The following is a 25481-nucleotide window of genomic DNA, read 5'->3' on the forward strand; positions in this document are numbered from 1 at the left end:
CAGAAGGTGCTGTAGGCTTTGCATGTGCCTATGATGATACAGCTTGCTTCTAGTCCATTTTTAAAATGGCAAAATGAGAGGTTGCAATCTTGTGCTAGGTTTGCCAAATAATGCAGGGGTGACAGAAACAAACTAAAATGGGACTTGAATGTTCCCTTTAAAGTTCATGTGTCCCTTTTGCAATCCTGAAAATTGGATTCATTTCATAAGCTGGAATATTGTAGAGGTAGGTTATTTATACCTTTCCTCAAAATAAAAGAACTCAACTGGTAATTTCTTTCATGATGGAGGGGTAAACAATACTACCCCCCAAAAAAAAAGAATACCCCCCCCCAAAAAAAAAAAAGACCCTCCCCCTGAAAAAAACAAACAAAAACAAAACAAAACAAATCAAAACAAAACAAAATCCAGTCATTATTTTTGGTACAAAAAGGGAGTATATTTTCAAGTGACATGGTGTTGGTTTATTATTTTTTTTTTTAAACTGAGGTGTATTACCGATAGATTTCATGCATGCAACATTTTCTAGCATTTTCAGAAGGGATATGTGACCTTGTAAATCTAACACACTTTTAATACACTTCCCCCTCCTTTTTTTTTTTCATTTAAATTGATGTAATGTTAAAGATTTAGGAGTAACCACTCAAACTATGAACCAAGACACTACTTCAGTAATGGTTGCATTTTTCTTTACGTAATGATGATGGCTCTAATGACATAACAAGCCCTCATACAGGCTTATGTGTATTTCCTGACATGGTCACCATGATAGTTTTTAAGAGACTTTTCAATGATCTTTTTTTTTCTTTTCTTCACCCCTCATTTTTGGAACAGTTCACATCCCGATGTCAGGTAGAAGAAAATGAAGAAGGAGCCAATGTGACAAACAGGATCTGTTCTCTTGGCAACCCGTATGGCTCAGGTTCTCTGGTGAGTCTTAAGGCCACCGCACACTACACGATCAGACTGGTCTTAAAAGTCTTAAGCCAAGCTGGTTCTTAAGACCAGTCGTACGACCGGACACCGCACACTATACGACCCGACTGTAAAGCGCGCGCAGTGCGCACATGCGTGCGCTTGCATTTTACTGCATTGTGAATGGCTGAAAGCCCACGACCAGTCGGTAGAAATTCAACATGTCAAATCTCTACGACTGGCGCTAAGACCCAGTCGTACGACTACAAAATGGCAAGACTGTGACGTCACACTTCTAGTCTTAAGATCTTAAGACCGGTGAATCGGGGCAAAATCGTGTAGTGTGTGCGGGCTTTAGGTGGCTTCCAGTCCCAATTAAAGTGAAAACATAGTTCTGGTAAGGGTTTGAGAACCCGTCTCACACTATTTCTTATTGGCTTGCAATATATCGAAAGAGTCTACCAAGAGACTCACCTGGCTGACGCGATTCGCCTGGATGATGAGTTGTTTGAGATCAAAGCGTGATCCGTATCAGAGTGTTTTGAGATCAAAAGCGTGGTCAGTATACCAACTTTTTATCCAGAAGGATCCAGAATAACTTGGTCTCGGGGAAAACTCGGCCCTATATCAGACAATTTACACACAATTCATGATCGTCATATTCTATACATAGGCGCTTGATAAGCACACATTAATTTTGCATGTGCGCCAAAGAGGTTCTTTGCTGAGCGTGTTGTATCAACTCGGCCCATAACTGCGACCAGCCAGATCGCAAAGCACTCCCAAAGTATAACACTGTACAATCCAGAGGGACAACTTGGCCTGCCGTCAAAACGAGACCGAGTTGTTCCCGAGTCCCAAGTTAGCCTGACCCCAATTGCGAAAGTTCTGAGATTGCGACACCGGCGAACCTTTTTGGTTTTTATTTCACATTTTCGTTGTTACCCAATGAATATCTTGTTATTACAGCGTTATTCCACACATTTCTTAGGTGTACATATACATTTGGGAGCGAAATTTGACAATTTTTTGCTGGCGTACCAGAACTATGTTTTGGCTTTAAAGCATACCTTGCAGGAGCAAACTAGAGCAATTCACACCACATCATGTTGGCATGGTCTGGCAGGGTTCAGGGATTGTTCATGTATCTCATTTTTTGAGGCATGCCACTTAATTACATCCAAGGATTGCATCTCTCCTGAGTACAGTTTTGTGAAAGCTTATAAGCACATACTATGTGGTATTCTATTTACTCCCACACAGTCGAGGGATATTTTATATTGAGGAAATGTAGATTACCCTGCCCATGCTTTACACATTGTGGTATGTTCTTTGTGTTTTAGGGCTCATAGATATTGTAATAGTCTCAATCATAAATCAGTCTGAATTGTTAAAGTGATGTAATGCAAGTGTTCATAATAGTGCCTTTGAAATTAGAATATCCTCATTATCTTCAAATGGGTTTTTTGAACAGGAAATGTAGATATGTAAAGTAATTACCAGAAACAAAGTACACTTTATTCTCTTCATATCTGTATGTCTGTGTCAGTGGAAATATCCACACGCTGTGATTTACTATCTGATATTGGACATGTTATGTGTCAACATCATTCGCTTTGTGACAGGATGCATTTGCGATCATATTTGACGCCGGGAGCGTTCCTGCAGATGCTGAGGAATTCAATATCACACTCATCGTTTCCTCGTGAGTACACTGTAAAACTTTGTTTCTTGACATTTGGTAGATTCCTGACATGATTCCAATTGAGAGCCTGTGTTTGTAGATAAACTCTGAATTCATTTTTCTAGATGATTGCTTGATAAACAACTTCAACATGGCATCCACCAAACACATTTCACCTTCTTGAATCACCTCACCCAGGATGAACAACCTCTTCCAGAGTGAATTAGATTTCAAACTTGGTGGATACTGGTGACCGGCAGTAATATTACAAATTTTACTACATGGATGAGAGTATATGGGATGGTACTTAGTGAGTGAGAATACTCGCCAAAGTGTAACAAAGTGTAGAAAATTTTACTTTTAGTTCTGTGGCCAGAATCCAAGTGTGTACCATGGTGAGCAGTTTTGTCCCAATATTACAACCTTTCAAAAGGTATACACAAAGTTATCATTTTCCTCCTGTTTGTGTCATCTTCAACCTGTCACTCTGTTTGTTTGTTTGTTTGTTTGTTTGTTTGTTTTTCAGGACTACTGACATGGAAGAGAATCCAGCTGACAATGTCCAAGTGATAAAGATTGAAGTAGAGAGTATCACAGATATCATTATCAGTGGGTAGGTCAAAGGTCATCTCCTTCTTCTTTCTTTCTTTTTGTGACATGGTCAGTCTGAAGAATAGGTTAAATTTCCATGTTTGACATGAAAAGCTGAAAGGTAAACTTGCATTCTTTCCATTAAAGTTGCATACAGTTGCACAATTGACAAATAAGCATTCATTGATTTTAAGAAGGAAAAGGTTGTTGTTGCTTGTCATACATCATGTTTTGTTAGTTTTTTTTACTTCATCCAAGTTTGAGGAAATTTGTAATGTTCTGTTCATTTGGATTTGCTTTGTTTTATTTGTCCAAGCAGAATGATATTTTAGGACAATCATAGTTTGGTGGGAACTGAAAGTTAACCTGCCATTTTAAGACTCTTCAGTTTGAGATAGCCTGTGATATATCACATACTACTGAACATGCTTCAGAACACTACCCTTTGCACTTTTACTTTGGTACAACCAAACCATGCTATTAGGTTACTCTCCATGAGACATAGAGATATAAATTGTTCTGTTTATTTAATACCCATGACATCTCATTTATGGACAGCAAGACTTGGGTTCATATAAAAGCAGATGTGGTAGTTGCAAGTCCCATAATACTGAGTGAGATGCTCAAAATTGTTTTGTTGTTGTTGTTTGGCTTTTGCAATTACTACTGAAATGACACTATGTATCCTGGGTTAGAATAGTTACACTGTAAGTATGTATACGTGTACTTCAGTGAATAAGGATCTGATGTACATATTATTTCTTTGTGTGTGTCTGTCTCTCTTTCTCTTGGTATGGAGAGTTTAGAGTCACTGTCTATACATGTACATGTGATTTTCTTCTGTGTTCATTGCCTTTACTCAGGGATGGTCCAGAGCAGATGTATTTCAGTGGTAAGGTCAAGGGTGAGAGTGCCATGGTCTACTTCGGAGACATTGGTTTACCGGTCAACCAGGAGTGGACTGTGAGTAGTCATATGTCTATCTTTTCAATTTTTGAAGCGCCATGAGCACCCAAAGGTGCACCTGTGTGCTATGAAAGTAGCCACTATTATTATTATTATTATTGTTATTATTATTATTATTATTATTATTATTATTATTATTATTATTATTATTATTATTATTATTATTATTATTATTATTATTATTATTATTATTATTATTATTATTGTTATTATTATTATTATTGTTGTTATTATTATTATTATTATTATTATTATTATTATTATTAGTCCGGCAGCCAAACCCTGATTTTGGGGCTAAGGTTGCATTGGAATGTTATAGTTTTTTTTTTGAGTGATATTGAATGTTTAGACCTTCTATTTTATCAATCCACATGCTGGAGCTCTGTCAGCATTGAGCAATTTGAGATATACGCGGAAATCCAAGATGGCCGCCGGCGGCCATCTTGAAAATGCTATTTACTTACTTTTAGCCCCCCTAGCACATCCAAAATGGGCATCAAAGGTTTTTAGGGATGGAGAATTCAAATCTGAGGTTAGTTTCAGGATATTACTATGTTTTGATCTCTTAAAATAAAATGGCGTCCATTTTTCAAGATGGCCGCCATCAACATGCTGTAGTGTAGACTTTATATGTAGAATCGCGCAAAGACCTGACTTATCATTTAAGTTTTCCCCTTTTTTTGGACAAGGGAGGTGCATAATGTTAAAAAAAAAAATATGAAGATTAAGGCCTAAAGCTTAGATTCATTGATAAAAACAATACAGGTTAATCCTGTTATAACGAAGTCGCTTATAACGAATGACCGCTTACAACGAAACAATGCTAGCTGAAGTTCCGATTCTCTGTAAATACAACCGATTCGCATACAATGAAATTCGCTTATAACGAAGTATTTTATGTGATCCCAAGCATTTCGTTATAACAGGATTCGACTGTAGTATTATCAGAAGTATTTCAAAATAGTCATGTTGCTTTTCTGTATACATTGGTATACACATAATTTCAAGGTATCTTTTTGATATGATTTTTTTGAATACTTCTGTTCTGTAACGGCTCATTATTCTTGTCACAATGACCAAACGAGAGAGGCAAGAGATATCACCAGCCATCCAGAAGAATCAGATGAAATAGATTCATAAACAGTATCTTCAGGAAAAAGACTGATATTCAGGAACATGATCCATACATCTGAACCAAATAAAGTAGTAGACAAACTTGAATGTTTGGTTCTTGCTAGAACAGAAGATCTGTTTTATCACCTCTGCCTGTAGCAGTATAACCAATGGTGACACTACAAGGGAACAAGCACTTCATTCAGGTAGGATTGTTGAATTGTTTCACACTACTCTTCAGCAAGGACAGATCCTCCAACAGCAGGGTGATGTAAAAAAAGAATCTTCAACAGTCATTAGGGTTCCAGTTTGATCATTATATTGTATCACTCAAAAGATATCACTTTCAAAACAATCAAGAAGTATTAAAAAAAATCATATCAAAAAGATACCTTGAAAGCGTTTTTCAGTTTGGGGGGGTCAAGGTCATGCCACCCCCCCCCCCCTCCCTTCTTGGGGGGGGGGGGGGGCGGCGGCTGTATTATGAGGGAGCGAAGCGACCGAGCCGAGCGAGCCGGGCGAAAAGAGGGGGAGGGTGTGTCCCCCTCCCAGGGTGAGAACTTTTTGCATTTTTATGTTGTAAATGGCGCAATTTGATGCGTGTTTTTGCATGTCTTATGGACTTGAAACAGCCACACTTGTTTAATTGAGGTAGCAGGATATCTAGATGTCGATTATTATTGAACAACTTGCCTATAAAGACATTACTGGTAGCATTTGAATAAACCTCTTGCATTAATTAATGAATTTCATGAACGCTGTCTCTTGTAAAGCAATCAAACAGAAAAGGCATGCACACATCGAGGGTGTACATAAGGGATATTTCTCCTTCCACACTGAGGTGATTTTACATTTTCAGACCTGAAATTCAGCGATCTGGTGCAAACTTTTGTTGCAATACTTGGAGTTTTTTCTAGCTCCCTCCCCCCCCCCCCCCCCCAAAAAAAAAAATAATGAAAACAATTAGGGCTTTTTTCAGGGAAGTGTTAATAGCAAAATCACGGGATTTAGCTATTATTCCGCATGTGCATCACCTGTGTGTATGTACAAAGTCTAGAGGGGGAGCTATTGAGTTTTTAAAACTGAAATAAAGCGATCTGAAGCACACTTTTTGTGGGAAATTCGGAAATTGCCATTCCCCAAAGTGTACTTAGTCTATAAAGGGGACCAATCAATGGGAGGGTGGCAAGATACCTCTCCCATATTCGAGGGAGGTTTTTTTTTTTTCATTTTTAGAACTGAAATTCAACAATCTGGCGCACACTTCTGTTGGCATATCTGAAAATTTGTCAAATAGAGAAGTGCAAGTCTGCAGAAGGAGACATAGCAGGATGATGTGGGAGGGGATAATCCCTATTCTCCCTCCTACATGAGGGAGATTCTGTATTTTCTGATTGCAGTTAAACGTTTTTGTGTACACATTTTGTGGTACACGTATATGTTTGGAAAACTCGAAGTGTAGCCATAGTCTACTTGTTTGCAAGGGAGGGGGGGGGGGGGGGAGATGGGGAGAAAGCGTGGGAGAGTGCTATCCTCACCCTCCCCGTACAGGGAGCTTTTGCCTTTTTAAAATTGAAATTGAGATCTATATTTCGTATACGCATATTTGATGGAATATTAATTTGGGAAAGTATTTTAAAAAAATGATCGGGGGAACCGAGAGAGAAAAGGGTTGATTAAAAGGGGATATTCCCCTTGTACATGACGGAACTTTTGATTTTTTCGGAATGTAAGTGATAAGTCTTGTGCACTCAGAATTATTCAGATGTTAAGGGGGCGACTGCCACATCCCCCCCCCCCCCATCCCCCTCTCCCCGCTTTTGCTATGCTGGTGCTTAGACGGGAACTTTATGTAAGGGCGGAATCTTGGGATATTCATATTCATGGGTATTTTGATTTTTCCCCGATTTTTTTCCTTTTTTTTTTCTTTCTTTTCTTTTTTTTTTCACGAACCAAAAGTGTGTGTGTGTGGGGGGGGGGGGGGGAGGGCTCCCCGGTTCCGCGGCCCCTGTAATACTACAGTCGAATCCTGTTACAACAAAATGCTTGGGATCACATAAAATACTTCGTTATAAGCAAATTTTGTTGTATGCGAATCGCTGTGCTATAGGTTTGTATGTACAGAGAATCGGGACTTCAGCTAGCATTGCTTTGTTGTAAGCGGTCATTCGTTATAAGCGACTTCGTTATAACAGGTAACCTATGCATTATTTTTATCAATGAAAGGCCTTAATCTGCATAAATTTGTTACATTATGCACCTCCCTTGTCCAAAAAAAAAAAAAAAAGGGGAAAACTTAAATGATAAGTCAGGTCTTTGCGCAATTCTACATAGTCTACATTACAGTATGTTTTTATGGTGGCCATCTTGAAAAATGGCCGCCATTTTATTTTGAGACATCAAAACATAGTAATATCCTGAAACTAACCTCAGATTTGAATTCTCCATCCCTGAAAACATTCAATGCCCATTTTTGATGTAATAGGGGGGGTTAAAAGAAAGTAAATAGCATTTTCAAGATGGCCGCCGGCGGCCATTTTGGATTTCCGTGTATATCTCAAATTGCTCAATGCTGACAGAGCTCCAGCATGTGGATTGTTAAAAGAGAAGGTCTTAACAGTCAATATCAATTAAAAAAAAAACTATAACATTCCAATGCAACCTTACTCCCCATGGCTGCCGGACTATATTATTATTATTATTATTATTATTGTTGTTATTATTATTATTATTATTATTATTATTATTGTTGTTATTATTATTATTATTATTATTATTATTATTATTATTATTATTATTATTATTATTATTGTTATTATTATTATTATTATTATTATTATTATTGTTATTGTTATTATTATTATTATTATTATTATTATTGTTATTATTATTATTATTATTATTATTATTATTATTATTGTTATTATTATTATTATTATTATTATTATTATTGTTGTTGTTATTATTATTATTATTATTATTATTATTATTATTATTATTGTTATTATTATTATTATTATTATTATTATTATTGTTGTTATTATTATTATTATTATTATTATTATTATTATTATTATTATTATTATTATCATTATATTGAAATGAATACTGAGACCTCCCATTTTTCCTCCCCTCCCAAGTATTCTTCCTCTTTATTATACCCCTTTTTATTTCTTTTCTCTTTATAGGGGATGGGATGTGTACTTCTCTTTGCCATCAAACCCATATTGCATAGCTGGGTAAAAGAGTAGCTATAAAAATGCACAAATGGACTCGTACTAAGAAATACAGATGGATAGATAGATATATAGATGGATGGATGGATAGGTAGATGAATAGATAGATGGAAAGATAAATAGATATATAGGCGCGGTCAGACTGGCAAAAGATCGAGAAGTTTAAGATCGCGAAGTTTGGGCCATTCGTACGCGTGCAAGAAAGAGTGCGCCGTCCGATGGCTAGTGATTGTGATGTAACAATGCACATCTGAACATGACAATGGCCTTGCGCTTCGGAGACAACGCCTGTAAACAGATCGAGAAGTTTCGCGAGAAGTTTCGCGGGAAGTTTGCAGTCACACTGGCAAAACTTCGAGATCTTAAAGATCGTGATCTTAAACTTCGCGATCTTTTGCCAGTCTGACCGCGCCTTATGTGTGATATTTGCTGGCTGTGAAAGTGTTCTTTCATATGAGCAAATTGCAGCATTCTGACATTAGTAAAAGTTTGTCAGTGTGCATCAAATGTGTTAACAAGCTTACATTTCATGCGTTACCATAATTATACTGCTGAGAAATTGAAATTGAATTGTGAATGTCAATGATTGGTATTCGCTTACTTTCGATGGTAACCAGATATTCAACAAGGGACCCGGAGCAGTCAACACAGCTCTGGTCACCATCCACTATCCAGTGGAAGTGGAGAATGGCAAATGGCTGCTCTACCTCACTGAGATGCCGTATGTGGAAAACGACAGAGGAGTGTGTAATGTGACCCCAGCTTACTATGTCAACGAACTGGGTCTGAAGGTGAGACTAAGAAGGCTTGTTGAGCCACTGCCACCCTTTTGCCCTCTTTGTACAAATACACCCAGCCATAAATGTAAATCTGTTAACTAGTTTATGGTTTATGCAAACAAAAATGTTTGCATGCATTTCAATTTTGCAAATTTCGCGAGAGCCAAGTTTTGGAAGTTCTTGTCTACACTATATCCACTGAATGCTAGTGGCAATTTGCTAATATCTCATGCCGCGAAAAGGGCCGTTGGCTCCAGTTTGCAAAAATTTCATGCTGCAAACATTTCTTGCTTTACAGTACTCACCCCACACTGAACTTGGCTGTTTTTCAGCTCTTACATGGCCATACAGCTGCTTAAATCAATGTCTTCAGGAAAATACCCCAAGTTGAGTTTGCACTGCATATGTACATGTATGCTGAGACCTTAGCCATGCTAGCCAGATTCATTTCAAACTGCATTTAAAGTTTTACTAAAGCATAGTGGCAGTACAATAGATTCAGAATACCTACACATGTACCTTCTCTATGGAGCAATGGGTTTTAGTGCTTAGATACAATCAATTTCTCCATTTAATGATAAGTTTTTTATCAAATTGAAAAAGAGATGTCTTCTAGTCATAAATTCCTAGCAGAAAAAGTGTACATTAGCAATTCCAGTGATGAAAGATAGTGAGATATTGCCCTGTGTATATGCATGTGTTTGAAAGTACAATGTGAGTCATTCTTGACAGGAATTAACATAAACTTTCATGCTCATCTTCCTTCATTATGTGATTTTTGACATGTATGCCTAGTACATGTAAAACAGTTTATTTCTTCTGTTGTAATCTTCATTTACCAAGTGTAAATGTGTCCATCCCATTTGTGTTATTTATCATACACATATTGATTCATCAGGCAGGGTGGTCCATGAGGGGTTTCAGCATGTCGCTGCAACATGCTCTAATTCTTTTGCAACATCCTCAAAAACAAGTAACATGGTATGCAACATCCTCAAGAATTTGCAGCAAGCTCAAAATAAACTGTATTCTCACATGTGAAAAACATGTGCAAAACATAAGAAACATCAGGCTAACTGGTACTGGGATATTTGTGTGCAGAACATGAGAGAGAACATTGAATGTAAGCAGCACAAAGAGAGATAAGCTGCAAAATATTGCATACTATGTGCTCGTGATGTGCGCTCCGCACACATACAATTTCTGCAATATTCTCAGATTCTGAGCTTGCAACATGCTCAAATTTCAAGTTGTGGACCACCCTGCATCAGTTTATTTAATTATCCTATCATTCATCTGTACCGTCATGGTTTTATTGAACAGAGTGCAGATTTCATTCAACACTGACTTCCCCCTTCCTCATTTATTGCCATATGCAGTCAAAAAACAGTGGAGTGACGTACAGTCCTCTGCCTCGGACCCAGTCAGCGTTGTCCAGGAAACGAAGAGATGTAGCCCCAGAGGCAGCCAAGTCTACCCAGGAGCTGACCAGTGGCAAAGACATCACATTGGTAAGCCTTCCCTTTTCTCTCACCACTTCTCTTCTTCTTTGCCCTTCTTGTTTTCCCTGCATCGTTTGTTTTTCTTCTAGCTTACAATGATCAACATCTATTTGTTCAGGCTGATCTTCAGTAACTTATTCATTTTTTTTTTTTTTTTTGTAAAAATGATAAAAGAGTCAGCAAAAATATTTTAATGTAAATTTGCATATTATTTAGATAGTAAACATAGTAAAATGGCGTTTCCCATAAGTCAGTGTAGATTATTTAATTGAAAAGTTGTTTTGTTGTTGTAGTTGTTAAAGGATTGTATAGTTTTGGTTGAGACCTAACTTTGATCAGGTTTCTAACATTTCTTGGTGAGATAATGAGAGACCTCTTACGAAATATGAAAAAAAGGATGTAATTCCAAGAGAAATTTAACATTTGTTTGATGAAAATTAGTTTTGAAATCGCTGAGATATCCAAAATAGGGCAATCCTAATAAGATATCATGATCGCTTTGTTTTATTTCGTATTTGGATGTGTCAGCCATTCCCCAACCAATTTTTCATCAAATAAAGTTTGAATTCCTCTTAAAATGGTGTGAGCTGTACTATTTCGTAAGTGGTTTCTTGGTATCTCACAAAAAGTTTAAAGCCCAATCCTCATCTCCACCAATACAATACCATCCCTTGAAGCATATGTCCAAAGAAAATCCAGAAAGCATTGAAGGATACTGTGAAGATCATGATGCTGATGATACTAGTATGAGAGGAGTTTTTTTGTCCCCGCCGAACGAGTTCGAGCAGGGGACTATGAAACGGGCTCCGTACGTGTGTGTGTCCGTGTGTCCGTGTGTCCGTCCGTGCGTCCGTGTGTGATCAAAATGTTCAAAATGCTACTCCTTCGCCATTTCTAACCCGATTTTGATTCTGTTTGCTTTATATGATAGCACTACATGGGAGCTTTGAAACTTCTATACAGAATTTCAGTTGTGACCTTTGACCTTGACCTTTGACCTATATTGTACATTTTGCTTCAAAATGCTACTCCTTCGCCATTTCTAACCCGATTTTGATTCCGTTTGCTTTATATGATTGCACTAGGTGAGGGCTTCAAAACTTCTACACAGAATTTTGACCTTTGACTTCTTTGACCTTTGACCTTGATTTTTTTTACCTATATTGTACATTGGCTACAAAATGCTACTCCTTCGCCATTTCTAACCCGATTTCGATTCCGTTTGCTTTATGTGATGGCACTAGGTGAGGGCTTCAAAACTTCTACACAGAATTTTGACCTTTGACTTCTTTGACCTTTGACCTTGATTTTTGACCTATATTGTACATTTTGCTACAAAATGCTACTCCTTCGCCATTTGTAACCCGATTTCAAGTCCGTTTGCTTTAAGTGATGGCACTAGGTGAGGGCTTCAAAACTTCTACACAGAATTTTGACCTTTGACTTCTTTGACCTCTGACCTTGATTTTTGACCTGTATTGTACATTTTGCTACCAAATGCTCCTCCTTTGCCATTTCTAACCCGATTTCGATTCCGTTTGCTTTATGTGATGGCACTAGGTTAAGGCTTCAAAACTTCTACACAGAATTTTGACCTTTGACTTCTTTGACCTTTGACCTTGATTTTTGACCTATATTGTGCATTGGCTACAAAATGCTACTCCTTCACCATTTCTAACCCGATTTCGATTCCGTTTGCTTTATGTGATGACACTAGGTGAGGGCTTCAAAACTTCTACATAGCATTTTGACCTTTGACTTCTTTGACCTTTGACCTTGATCTTTTTACCTATATTGTACATTTTGCTACTAAATGCTACTTCCGGCGGGGACATATATTACGCACCGCGTAATTTCTACTTTTCCTTGTTTTGTTCTGTATTCCTGTCGTATCACTAACGATGCAAAGAGGTTTACACTCTTTCCAAACTTCATTGATCATTTTCCAGGACTGTGCGTCGGGGACAGCAAAATGTATCCCCATCACGTGTGACCTGAAACCCCTGACCAAGGAACAAGGAGAAGCCAAAATAATTATCAGGGCACGACTCTGGAATGCCACCTTCCTCGAGGTAATTGTCGTATTGCTGTGAAGCAGTTGGTAATACCAGTGGTCAGTCTTAGGCACTAGGGGATTTGCTTTTGTGAGTTTCATCCAGATCACACACACCCACACATACAAAAATATGCAGTTTTCACCAGGACAGATTGAAAAAGAAAAAGAAAGGGTAACCTTCTCAATCTTTCCATCTCTAAATGCTTTAGACACTTTACAGACAGGTCACAATTGTAATGTCTGACTTACCCAGAGATTACTGGCAATTTGATTTACGGGCTATGCAGTGTAATGATTGTGACTTTTATATTTTACAAATGTTATCATTTGCTTTTCTTGTTATGTGTGGGCTGATGAATGTTAGTGACTGCATTTCCAATTGTTTGTAATTTGATATGACTTCTTCAGTTTGTCTTATGGCCAGATATTTAGTCTCAATTGTATTCTTGCAACGATTTAGTTCTGTCTGCATTTACTTGGTCAAATGAGACCAAGGCAGTAGTGACCACTCTTTGGGTACAAACCAATTTACCACAGCTTGTTCCTTCCTGTAGATGACAGTTACTCAGTGCATGCATATTGAGCATTTTTAAAGGGGATGAGAAAACATGGAAAGTATGCTGTTTTGGACTGACCATGACAGTACATGTTCACAAAATCAGGCCCAAGGATGGGTAAGAATTCAGAGGGAACCAAAGATTCAAAGATCAAAGCCTGCACATGTGATACTGTAAAAGTGGAAATTTTCGCAGTGTTGAAATTTTCGCGCATTTCGCGCAACCAGAAACTAGCGCGAAAATAAAAACACGCGAATATTTTTGCTTGCCATATGTTCTGTGCGTGATGTCTTGATTCCGCGGAATTAAAAACACGCGAAACTCTTCTGACCCGGCCTAGCGCGAAAAATTAGTTGCGCGAAAATATCCACTTTTACAGTACACAATGGAACTGAGGTTATGCTCGACTTGCACGAGATCTGTTCACCAGTTAACACATGACTGTTCAGTTTTCAACCATTTCTAAACTAGTATAGTTTCTCTTGTGTGAAAACTTTTCAAATTGTGTAAATGGCAAGTAGTTGAGTTCAAAAGTGAATACTTTTTGCTAAGTCATCATTGTGAGCATGCAAGTGATTTTTTTTTTAAACCAATTTTCTTATGATATTGTGTGCCTACAATTGGACAGTTCTCAACTGATTTTTTGTCCCCGCCGAACGAGTTCGAGCAGGGGACTATGAAACGGGCTCCGTACGTGTGTGTCCGTGTGTCCGTCTGTCCGTCCGTCTGTCTGTCTGTGCGTCCGTGTGTGATCAAAATGTTCAGTTTGCTACTTCTCTGTCATTTATGAGCCAATTTTGATTCTGTTTGCTTTATATGATAGCACTACATGGGAGCTTTGAAACTTCTACACAGAATGTCAGTTGTGACCTTTGACCTTGACCTTTGACCTATATTGTACATTTTGCTTCAAAATGCTACTCCTTCGCCATTTCTAACCCGATTTTGATTCTGTTTGCTTTATGTGATGGCACTAGGTGAGGGCTTCAAAACTTCTACACAGAATTTTGACCTTTGACTTCTTTGACCTTTGACCTTGATTTTTGACCTATATTGTACATTGGCTACAAAATGCTACTCCTTCGCCATTTCTAACCCGATTTCGATTCCGTTTGCTTTATGTGATGGCACTAGGTGAGGGCTTCAAAACTTCTACACAGAATTTTGACCTTTGACTTCTTTGACCTTTGACCTTGATTTTTGACCTATATTGTACATTTTGCGACAAAATGCTACTCCTTTGCCATTTCTAACCCAATTTCATTTCCGTTTGCTTTATGTGATGGCACTACAGTCTGTAGGTGAGGGCTTCAAAACTTCTACACAGAATTTTGACCCTGGACTTCTTTGACCTTTGACCTCGATTTTGACCTATATAGTACATTGGCTACAAAATGCTCCTCCTTTGCCATTTCTAACCCGATTTCAATTCCGTTTTCTTTATGTGATGGCACTAGGTGAGGGCTTCAAAACTTCTACACAGAATTTTGGCCTTTGACTTCTTTAACCTTTGACCTTGATTTTTGACCTATATTGTACATTGGCTACAAAATGCTACTCCTTCGCCATTTCTATCAAAACCCGATTTCGATTCCGTTTGCTTTTTGTGATGGCACTAGGTGAGGGCTTCAAAACTTCTACACAGAATTTTGACCTTTGACTTCTTTGACCTTTGACCTTGATTTTTTACCGATATTGTACATTTTGCTACTAAATGCTACTTCCGGCGGGGACACATTTTAAGCACCGCGTAATTTCTACTTTTCCTTGTTTTTTTCTGTGACTTTCATGTAAGAGGGTTTGTAGATATGTTCTAACATGTGCTTTGACTTTACTGTGTAGGACTACATCAATGCAAGAAGTGTGAGGATAGTCACAAATGGGTCTGTGGTGATTGAGAGTGCACCATACATCACACAGAGAAGAACAGACAATGATAAAGCCAAGGTAAGATACATGTGTATAAAAATGATATATACCAGCATAAGAACCAATATGTGGGACTAATGCCCACTTCTGCCATGAAATGGCAGATTCATAGTAAAGTATTTGTGTATGAAAATACCATCTACCTACAAAGAGGTAGATATGAAGAACTGAAGCCTGTCGGTGAGGCCTACATCATCGTAGTAACACTCAGCAATAGTAACATCTGGGCCCCATTTCATAAAAAGTTGATATGATAGCAACTCTAGCTGGAATGGCAATTGCCATGGTAATGACAAGAATCCAGCCTCCTGATTGGCTGTTGCTATGGGTAGTTGACATTCCAGCAAGAGTTGCTATCGCATCAACTTTTACGAAATGGGGCCCAGATGAGTGAATGCAGTAGGGACACTTCAAGACTGTCATTGTTTAGTAGAAAATGATAGGGGTGTATAGAGAAAATATTTCTGTCAGTATATGTGTTGAATAGATTTTTCTACCAGCAATGATGAGCTCATTTCATGATAGATGTATGTTAGTATATATGAATTAGAGGACAAATGTACTGTTATTTATTGCAGTTTTAAATACAATTTCTGCAGCCGCAGGTCAACTTTAATACATGCCAAGTTTATGTACCAGGTATCCAAATAAAAAGCTTGTGTTTGTGTATACTAGAAAGCAGTACTCGACACTCATTGCTGTAGTCGTGATGTTAGTATTTGTGTGCACACTCCGTCACCCATTATCAAAATGCACCCTTTCATATTGTAATTGTGTGCCATGTACATAGAAACCAAAGATCTATCAAAAGTCTAAGTGAAGAATTGTATGAATGCTACAGTGTAATATTTCCATGGCGCTTGTATGACTCAGATATGCCGGTACAATGCAGGTGGATAACATGTTTCAACACAAAGTGGACAGTGCAATCAACTGTCCACTGTCAATTTTTCTTGCTTAAAGTGCAACAGACATCTAGTTTATTATTTCCTGTTGTTGTCTCCTCTCTCTCATCTTCCTGCTCTCCTCTTGGTCTCTACTCCTTACCAGCAAGTGACCACGGTCATACCAGACATCAAGACCCTCCCTCCATCCCAGCCACTGTCCTGGTGGGTCATCGCCCTGGCGGTCGTTGGTGGTCTTCTCCTCCTCATCCTCCTCATCCTCCTGCTGTGGAAGGTAAGATAATGGCATCCTTTCACTCAGCTGCATCTCATACCAGCATCACTCCTTCCTCGAGGCCTCCAATGTAGCATTCTTCTGCTGCACTTACACCATGTTCCCGGTGGCCACGGCAGCCCCGTTTGCCCAGAACGTAATGCACCGTGGGTAGATGGGACATTCTCTGGTTTTTCTCCTCCACATTCTAGTCTTGTTCATTTCAGCCCTCGTTCCGGTGAACATGTAGCTATCAGACGCCGTTCTCTCAGCGTCTGGTCAGGCTAGACCACACAATATTATCTATTGTGCCCTGCTACGGACGGCCTCCGAGTTTTGTTACGATCTGTTACGAGTGGTCTCGTTTTGTAGCGTTCACCTGTTTTATTACGGCATTCAAGGCAATCATGGCCTGTCGCGTCTGCCTGTCCCATCCCAATGCGTTGTCTCACATCCATCCCGTTTTGTCCAAGGTGTCGTGAAACGTGACTTCCGTGGCTGCTGGGAACATGGTGTAAATGCAGCATTACGTATGCCATGAGACTGTCTTTCATGACCTCTTTAGGACTGTGTGCCCTGAAGAGTTACTGGTTTTACTTGAATACTACGCAGTGACAGAGGCAACCAATCAGTAAACTTATAAGATAATTGCAATACACTTTACAAAACATTGGTGTTTGTTACAGTCATATCCACACGTACAAGATCTTGGCTGAATTGAGAAGTAGGAGGACAAGATAAGATAACTTGAAGTTGCTCTGAGAGTGGGGTTTTCTAGGTAGCTATGCTCGTGATATGTAATTAGCATCAATCTTTTTGATTGTGTGTTATTATTATTATTATTGTTATTATTATCATTATTATTATCATTATTATTAGTAGTAGTAGTAGTAGTAGTATTAGTATTAGTATTAGTATTAGTATTATTATTATTTTTATTATTATTATTATTATTATTATTGTTCTTCTTCTTCTTCTTCTTCTTCTTCTTCTTCTTCTTCTTCTTCTTCTTCTTCTTCTTCTTCTTCTTCTTCTTCTTCTTCTTCTTATTATTATTATTATTATTATTATCATTATTATTATTATTATTATTGTTATTATTATTATTAATATTATTATTATATTATTTTTACTTTTCAGCATTCCATGCCACATTTGGTCCCTAGAAAAGTATTAGAACTACTATCTTTAACCGTTCACTGTAGACGAAAAGCCTCTTGCAATTCTATCAGGACTCTCTAATTTATCCCAGCACATTATTGCTGAAGCACTATGTACAGCATCTTATGTTATGTTACACAGTTGATCATCATGATGAAAATATTCACCATACCCAAGATCTTTTGCTCCCCCCCCCAAAAAAAAAAACAAAAAACAAAAAAACAAAAAACAAAAACAAAACAAAACAATAAATAAATAAATAAAATCAGAACATTTATTTTGCTGGTAGTAGTATTTTAGAGTGCCCAGAGTCAGTTTTATGCTTTGTCAGGCTCTGAGGTTGTGTGTGCCTTCTTCATTCCTCGCCCCCCCCCCCCCCCCCCCCCCCCCCGAAAGTATGATATGACAAGGGAGGGGGAGGGGAGTATGAAAAACATGGCTCTTGATTTATGAGCCTGTCGTGAATGGAAACATTTATAGCTGTATTTCTGAACTGTCACCGTTATGCCACTTGTACAAAGGGTTTTGTACAAGTGGCAAAGGAAAGTCTGTTGGATTCATAAACATGTGTATATTTATACAATTTATCCAGAAGTGTGGATGGAATTTTTTTTTTACCCTAAGTTGATAGTGTGGTGTGATCAGCATACTGCCTTAGTCAGTAAGGACATATTCTGTCTGCGATGCTTTCTGTTTAATACCAAATGTCCCTGCATAAGATACAAGTTTATTTTTTCAAGACAGCGTTGTCAGATGCAGTGTCCCAGACGGATATGACACATTTTTATGTTTAATAACAAGAAGGTCTTGCACACAACAGTATATGACAGAAGTGTGCTAATTCTCAGAGAAATCTCTCCTATTCATATCTTGGTTACTTGTGCTTATTTCAGAGAAATTTGCATTTTACAAAAATGTTGTGATACCATAGTGTGTAGAGGAGAAGGAAATTTGAAATATAATATTCCAGTTTCTCAAAGCTGGTCAAAATCACGTGGTGCAGCTCTCTGCAAGCATAGCCCTGAATTTTGAATCTATCACTAGGAGGAGCGTTGTATACCACACTCGATTATACCAATCGCTATGTCAGTGAGAAAATATGTGACTGTGTATATGACGTGCATGCATTTTGATTTTCATTATCTCAAGACACACTGATAAATCAAGTTCCAGCACTATTCAATGTCATCATCTTACCCTTGAGATTGGGAAGCACATGGCATATTGCACCATGCACAAAGCCTTTGTGATGATTATTACTCTTGAAGACAAGCCTCATTTGCCTGCTGCATCTTTGTTAGCTCGCATCAATAGTTCATTCACACATGTTGCAATGGAATGTAGCCTCTTACATCATTTCTTCAACACCAAGCGCTCTGATACTGCATAGTTTATATATCATATGTTATTTGCACAATGTCAGATTTGCCCCTGAGAGGTGTGGTGTCATGCACAAAAGTCAATAGTTCAAAACACCAGCAGTAGACCTGAATAGTGTCTTTCCTGTTGTGTTTGTTTCTTTTCTTAGTATGAGACAATTCATGCAAATTCCTAAATAGATTCCACTCTCTCTGACATTTCTCATATTTCATTTCATTCATACAGTTATTTTGTGCCACATCAAACATGTCCTTTTCCTTTTTGACTTGTAGACTTGTATATTTCAAGTCAGACATTTTGTGTTTTTTTACTTTTTGCTGCCAGGAATCAAACAGTGGCTAATAAGAACAACTACAAAGTATCAAAAACAGATTTGCAGATTTTGAAAATGATTGCCAGAATTGTATGTGAGTGTCATCAATATTATATATAATCAGGAAGTTGGTTCAGATAAAACAAACATCCTTGAAAAGTGTTCTCCAGTATCATGAAATCTGGACATAGAATTATTTATTCTTGATGCTCTTGCCTTCAACATGTCGTATGTCAAATCCGTCACTTTTTCTTTCCTGTCTCCTTAATTCCTCTATGTCACTGCACATCAGGATGTTTTCCTACCATTGGTTACTCACCTTTGGAATTATCATTGATTGTGTATGACTATCTTTCATCTATCACCATGGTAACACCTCTTGTCATCATCTATTCTGGCATGTATGCACTCTGGCATCACCCTCATCCAGGTTGGCTTTTTCTATCGTCCCGGAACCAGTGGAGGTGGACCAGTGCGTAACCTTTAACCTTTAACCTCAGTAACCGCCACTCGCTGTGCCATTAACCACAAACGCTCAATGCCGAGTGCTATTTTGGTGGACGTGTTGTGTCAGTGTGTGACTGGTTTCGTGGACATTTGATCTTTGACACTGCTTAGTGGAGATGTGCGTCGCTTTCTGTTTTTCATGCTTGTGCACCTGTTTTTCTGGGGTCCCTGTCGTTGATTCAATTCTCCAAGAGTCTATCCTGTATTTGTTAATGTGTGTTCTGGACAGGGTGTGTCATTCTGTCAGAATGTTATGTATGTCTTGTGTGTATGGAGGACTTTCTACTTATCCTGAGGTGGTTTTCATCTCAGATTGTTTCCTGTCTTTCTTGCATAAACTGGCATTCTCCCTGGCATTAATACGTTGTGCTCTTGTAGATGTCACTTTCTTGTACTGAGTATCTTCATCTCTCTCTCTGAGCCTCCTTCTCAGCCAATTGGTTCAACCTGCCATAGGTTGAAGTAGTGTATGCCACTACAGTGCTGAACTTTGCCCACTGCAAACTTTTACTCTTCTTTGCTGAATCAGAAAGAGCTCGAACTTCTGAAAATGGTTAAATAATTGTACTGCAGCTTTCGACTTTGAACGTCAACTCGGTGATGTGCTATGCATGACCTCTGCAACCTATAGGCCGCTCAATGCACAAAGCATTGCATGGCAGCGTTTGTCAGTTTTTTTCCTAGCAATTGATTGAATGAAATCTCAAATGATAAGAAGATGTAGCTAGCCTCTTCATTTTACAATGGGCACTCATTAGAGTACCAGGTATATTTGAGCTTCACTTTCCTGTGAGTAATGGTGATGTTTTATCTTGGAAATCATGTGGTACAGAACTGGTATATTCTGTGTTCTTTAAGTGAATTACTGGTGCTGATTTGTGAGGAGAAAGTGGTTTGATACACAGTCAACCTTGCCTTAGTGAAATCTATTTGAACTGAAGAAATAAGCTTCGACTTAGAGAAAATTTGACTTATAAGGGATTAAACTCAATAGAATATAAAGAGAAGAGGACTTGAAAAGAGCTTTGACTCAAGCGATTATCGGACTTACGCGAGGTGGACTAAGCAAGGTTGACTGTGTATGAATGTAGTAACAAAGCGTTCAGGGGCAGGTACAAGGCGTATAAAGTAACAGTGTTTGCAGGCACTGCATAAGTCAAGTATTTATTTGCATGCTTGTTTTGTTAAATGTATGTCATATAAGCAGTCCTTTGTTTGTTTGTTTTTTTCTTCTTTTTTTCTGACATTATTTTGCATTCTTTGGTATTATTTCTTTATAGTTTTAACAGGGTAGGGGGAGCTTATTGCAGGCTCACAATGAGGGGACGTTTTAATTGCATCACAAGTGTCTAACAGATACATCTCAAATTAAGATTCAGACTTAAATATTGTTGAGCAGTCACTTGACTGATAATGATACAACACCTTTTTGTGCCTTGCAAACCGTTGTATATACTAAAAACAAGCACAATATTTCTTGCAGTGGTGTCTTTACTTATCCTTTTAAACTACGAACAGACTGACTGTTTGGTCATTGATAGTTTACTGCAGACATCCCTTTGGTTAACTAAATTTTCCTTTTGTTTTGGGTTAGGTTTTTTTTTTTTTCTTTCTTTTTTGGTATGTCATTCTGTATGTCTCTTGTTTACATACATCTTTACATATATTTGGTTATTCTTTTGCATGCTGTAGCTGCTGTTTATTGGTTACTTTGTGCTTTTGTTTGACTTAAGGTGTAGTAAGGTCATTTGTTTTCTCTGTACCAGGTATTCATTCAAATGATGTAGGTCTTCTTGAGTCTTTATAAGCTGATAATTTTTTTTTTGTTTTACACAAACACGTACCACCTGTTTGAAGCAGTGAATACTTCAAGTTTTGTATCATCAATACGAGCATTGTGACCAAGGTCTTAAAGAATTATTTGTTTGAATTTTTATACTTAAGTGTCTCTGTTTGGCGAGTGAAACATTACTGCAGCGTGGAGTGTTGTGATTTTGAATGTCTCTGCTCGAGTACTATAACAGCAAAGTCTCCTTGTGAAGGTCAATGTCCTCTGCACAAGGTTGCTAGTTCAGAATTTTTCTCGCAAAGGAGAGCTATAGTAAACAGTTTTGACCTCTGATAATAGATGCAGATGATATCAATGCAAAGAATTTTGAATAAGGAGAGCTTCCAACAGATGGGATATTAGTTGGAAAGACTACTGCTCAAAAGGACAAACAAATTAATTTTTTTAAAATCAAAATTATCATCTGATTAATACAGACTGATATCTGTTTGCCCTGATCAAGGATTTTTTTAATGTTGTTATTATCTTTTTTCAATATATTGACTTTTTAGCAAAATGTGGTGTGGAACCCAGTTTTTCCAAACGGAAAAGAGCAATTACAGCCACAATTAAAATAATTTCTGTAGAAGTGTCCCTAGATCACTCTTAATTTCATATGCAGAGTGTGGTTTACTTAGCCAGTATCTGGTAACACACCGACTTATTATAGCAGAGTATGTATTTCCTGTTACATGTGAACATACACCTCATTAAGCTTTTTCGCTGATGCGTAAATTAGCTGCTAGAGAAAAATCTTAAGTAGCAGTGGTTTTGCATCATGGAGCGTTTTTCAGTGTTTGTGTATTACCTTCAGTCAGTGATCAAAGCAAACCAATCATGATTTGATACTATATAAACTTTTGTAATAAAAGACAGGAATCAACATTTTGCAGTGTTTCAAGCATTCAAGTTTTGGTCACACTTGGTACCAATGACTGTTGTCATGGACAGTTTTGTATCACAAACTGTAAAAAGCCAACCAGTGGTACAATATGCTGAATATATGCTGAATTTATGAATATTGAAATATGAGCATTGAAGGCTGATATTTGATCAAATGCAGAGTTTATTGTGAGTTGCTGTGTTAACTTTGAGTATAAACTGATAAATTTTCTTCTTGTGGTGTGTTACAGTAGTGACCAGACTTAACGGTATAAGAATGTGTCTGACCGCATTTCATGAAATTTGCTTTTTGTTTGGTCAGTAACCTGCATGCATACCAGATTCTCAGTGTTCTTGCTTGTCTTTAAAATCATGCGACCAGCCGCATCAAAAAGTCCTCACATGTTTTATTCTGCTTTTTGTTCTTGTAGTGTGGCTTCTTCAAGCGGAAGACAGGCTACAAGTATGCTACGGTTACTCAGCAGCAGACGACTGTCAAGGCAAAGAAGGACAAAGCTGGTTACTATGACGACTCGTACTACTGATAGGTTTGTGGTTCTTGGGTGACTGACGTGCCTGCTCGGGCATGATATGCAAATTAATTTATTGTTGCAATCTCACGACACACCTCCACTGATGTGGGAGGAGTGTGGGACCATAGAGAATGCAGCCTACGGCGAGACTGAAATTTGACCTGTAAATGGCAGGATTTTATCACAACATTTACTTCTGAGATGGGAATTTGAGTTGTAGTTTTTTTTTGTTTTTTTTAATTGATACCAGAAATCAAATCACAGAGCACAGGATTCTGATGTACAGTTATGTTTCATTGACAGACTGAACACTGTGAATTTGATTGTTATTTTCAGTGGGAGTAGTAGATGAAGTACTGATGCTATTCTTTGAGTACTATTGTGTATCATGACACAGGATTGACACAGGTGCTACACACAGAGAACGCTGCAAATGATTAATGACAAAAATTTTGCTTGTGTCAAAGAGAAAAAACAACTTGTGTGTGTTAAGTCACTGATATGTATTATGTTTCTTATGATTTTAAATGTGGCACACTACCTAATTGAGGTATAAGCTGAATTTCATCTCAGTATTTCACCTTGTATTTTTGAAAAACAGAAGACAGAATTTTGGCCCATTTTTAAAGAAAAGGAATGAATGGACGAGGAATGCAGTGAGAAAGTTTTGACCACAGTATGAGGGCAAAGTTGGTCAACTTGACCACAGTATGAGGGCAAAGTTGGTCAACTTGACCTGCACAGTAAAGCGAAAGCACTAGTGTGCAGACTTGTCTACAGATATCATGCATAAGGCAGGGCAGTGCACAGAATGCAGCCAAACTAGAATGAAGGATTGTGAGGTGCACAGTATGTCAAGGTATTTTCATTGGGAATCCACAAGTCAAGCTTTGTTTTTGTTTCTTGGGTAGATAGGCATAAAGCTCATATTTTGCAATGTATCACATTTTGAAATGCCCATCTCTCTATTCCAAAGATGCATTGGCTGTAGCCTCAGCAATATGCCTATCCCAGGAATGTGGGACTTCAATGATGTTCCTGCTCCCTTGTAGTACTGTCTGTGGTACAGTCAAGACAGAATATTGGGCTTAAAAGCACAAATGGGGGGGGGGGGGGGGAGGTGGTCGGGATGTTAGTGTGTTGCAAATGTTGCAGATCAAACTACTCCAGTTTTCAAGCGTTTAAAAAAAAGTTGGCACATGCGTTTTGCGAAGTGTACATTGTGTACATTTGTACAAGACATATTTTTCATCAGTAGCGAAAAGTGTGTTGCCATGTGCTAACAGCACATTATAGCTCCAAAATCTTGTAATAGTCTCGCAGATCAAATTACCAATACTTCTCTAGTTTTTCAGCAATTTACAAGAAAATTGTCACACATGAAAAACTTGCTGAAAGTTGTGCAAGAAACATTTTTCAAGAGAACTGGAAAGTGAGCTTTCATGGTTAGCAACACATCATGGCCCCCAAATCAAGAAAAAGCTGTGAATATTGAAAATCTTCTCCAGTTTGCAAGCAATTCAGAAATTTGGCACATTTGGTGACTGTGATGTAAAGTTGTACAAGACATATTTTTTCAAGAGTAGCAGAAACTGTGTTGCCATGACAATAGTACAGAAGTGCTAAACTGAGGTATTTATCACTTCAGTAGTATTTTTTTTTTTTTTTGGGGGGGGGGGGATGGGTTAGGGGAGGGAAAGGGGTTTGGTCCCCAACACATGTTCACACTGCACTTAACAACATAAGACATATTGTTTCATCTTTCACAGAGCTTCTCAGGAGAAATTACAATTTAATTCTGCAATGTCTGCCGAAACATGTACACGAATATTTCTCCATCCCATCAATCCCTTTCCGCAGTCGTTTCCTCATAATCCCACCCAGAGATGCTGTGAGAAAATTTCTGGTAGTTTCCCTACAGTAGAAAGAGAAGGCATGAATAGGGATAAAAGTTAACTTGGTATTCTTGATGTAGATTGCAAACTGTAAATAGTAGACGCGATTAATTACAGGTGGGACTATTGATGCACATTGGTCATTGGATGTAAATGTAGCTGTAGAGATTATTTTTCAGAAAAAAGAAAAAAATGTTACTTGAGCCAGCTATATAGCAACTCTATTGAGTCTGTGTTTTTTGTTGTTGTTTTTTTTTGTATGTATTGCTAAGAAATTTCACCTGCTTGTGTTGTGTGCACCTGTTTGTGTGTATGGTATCAAAGTGTCATTGTGGCAGAAGCATTTGGTTGCGTTGGTGCTATATATTTTTTTTTTTCTTTCTGTGGTGTCATCTCATTCATTACATTTTTTATCTTTCCATATTTTGTAACCTGCCTTTTGAAAAAAAAAAAGTAATTATGGAGAAACAAATATGCTCATTCTATGCTTAGGATT

The 25481-nt window shown here is 37.9% G+C and overlaps 1 protein-coding gene across 1 annotated transcript in view; it reads left to right on the forward strand.

Moving 5' to 3' along the window:
• Positions 1-23789, forward strand: part of LOC140243304 (integrin alpha-7-like) — a 71042-nt gene extending 47253 nt beyond the window's left edge. Inside the window, exons 17-26 of the mRNA XM_072322977.1 lie at positions 835-930; positions 2541-2620; positions 3126-3212; positions 4054-4153; positions 9123-9296; positions 10664-10795; positions 12736-12858; positions 15242-15346; positions 16379-16507; positions 22989-23789. Coding sequence (XP_072179078.1) covers positions 835-930; positions 2541-2620; positions 3126-3212; positions 4054-4153; positions 9123-9296; positions 10664-10795; positions 12736-12858; positions 15242-15346; positions 16379-16507; positions 22989-23102 — 1140 coding nt within the window. The 3' untranslated portion in view covers positions 23103-23789. The remainder of the gene's footprint in view (positions 1-834; positions 931-2540; positions 2621-3125; positions 3213-4053; positions 4154-9122; positions 9297-10663; positions 10796-12735; positions 12859-15241; positions 15347-16378; positions 16508-22988) is intronic.
• Positions 23790-25481: the final 1692 nt, after the last annotated feature.

The sequence above is a fragment of the Diadema setosum genome, chromosome 20 (genome assembly GCF_964275005.1).
Source record: "Diadema setosum chromosome 20, eeDiaSeto1, whole genome shotgun sequence".
NCBI classification, from domain to species: Eukaryota; Metazoa; Echinodermata; class Echinoidea; order Diadematoida; family Diadematidae; genus Diadema; species Diadema setosum.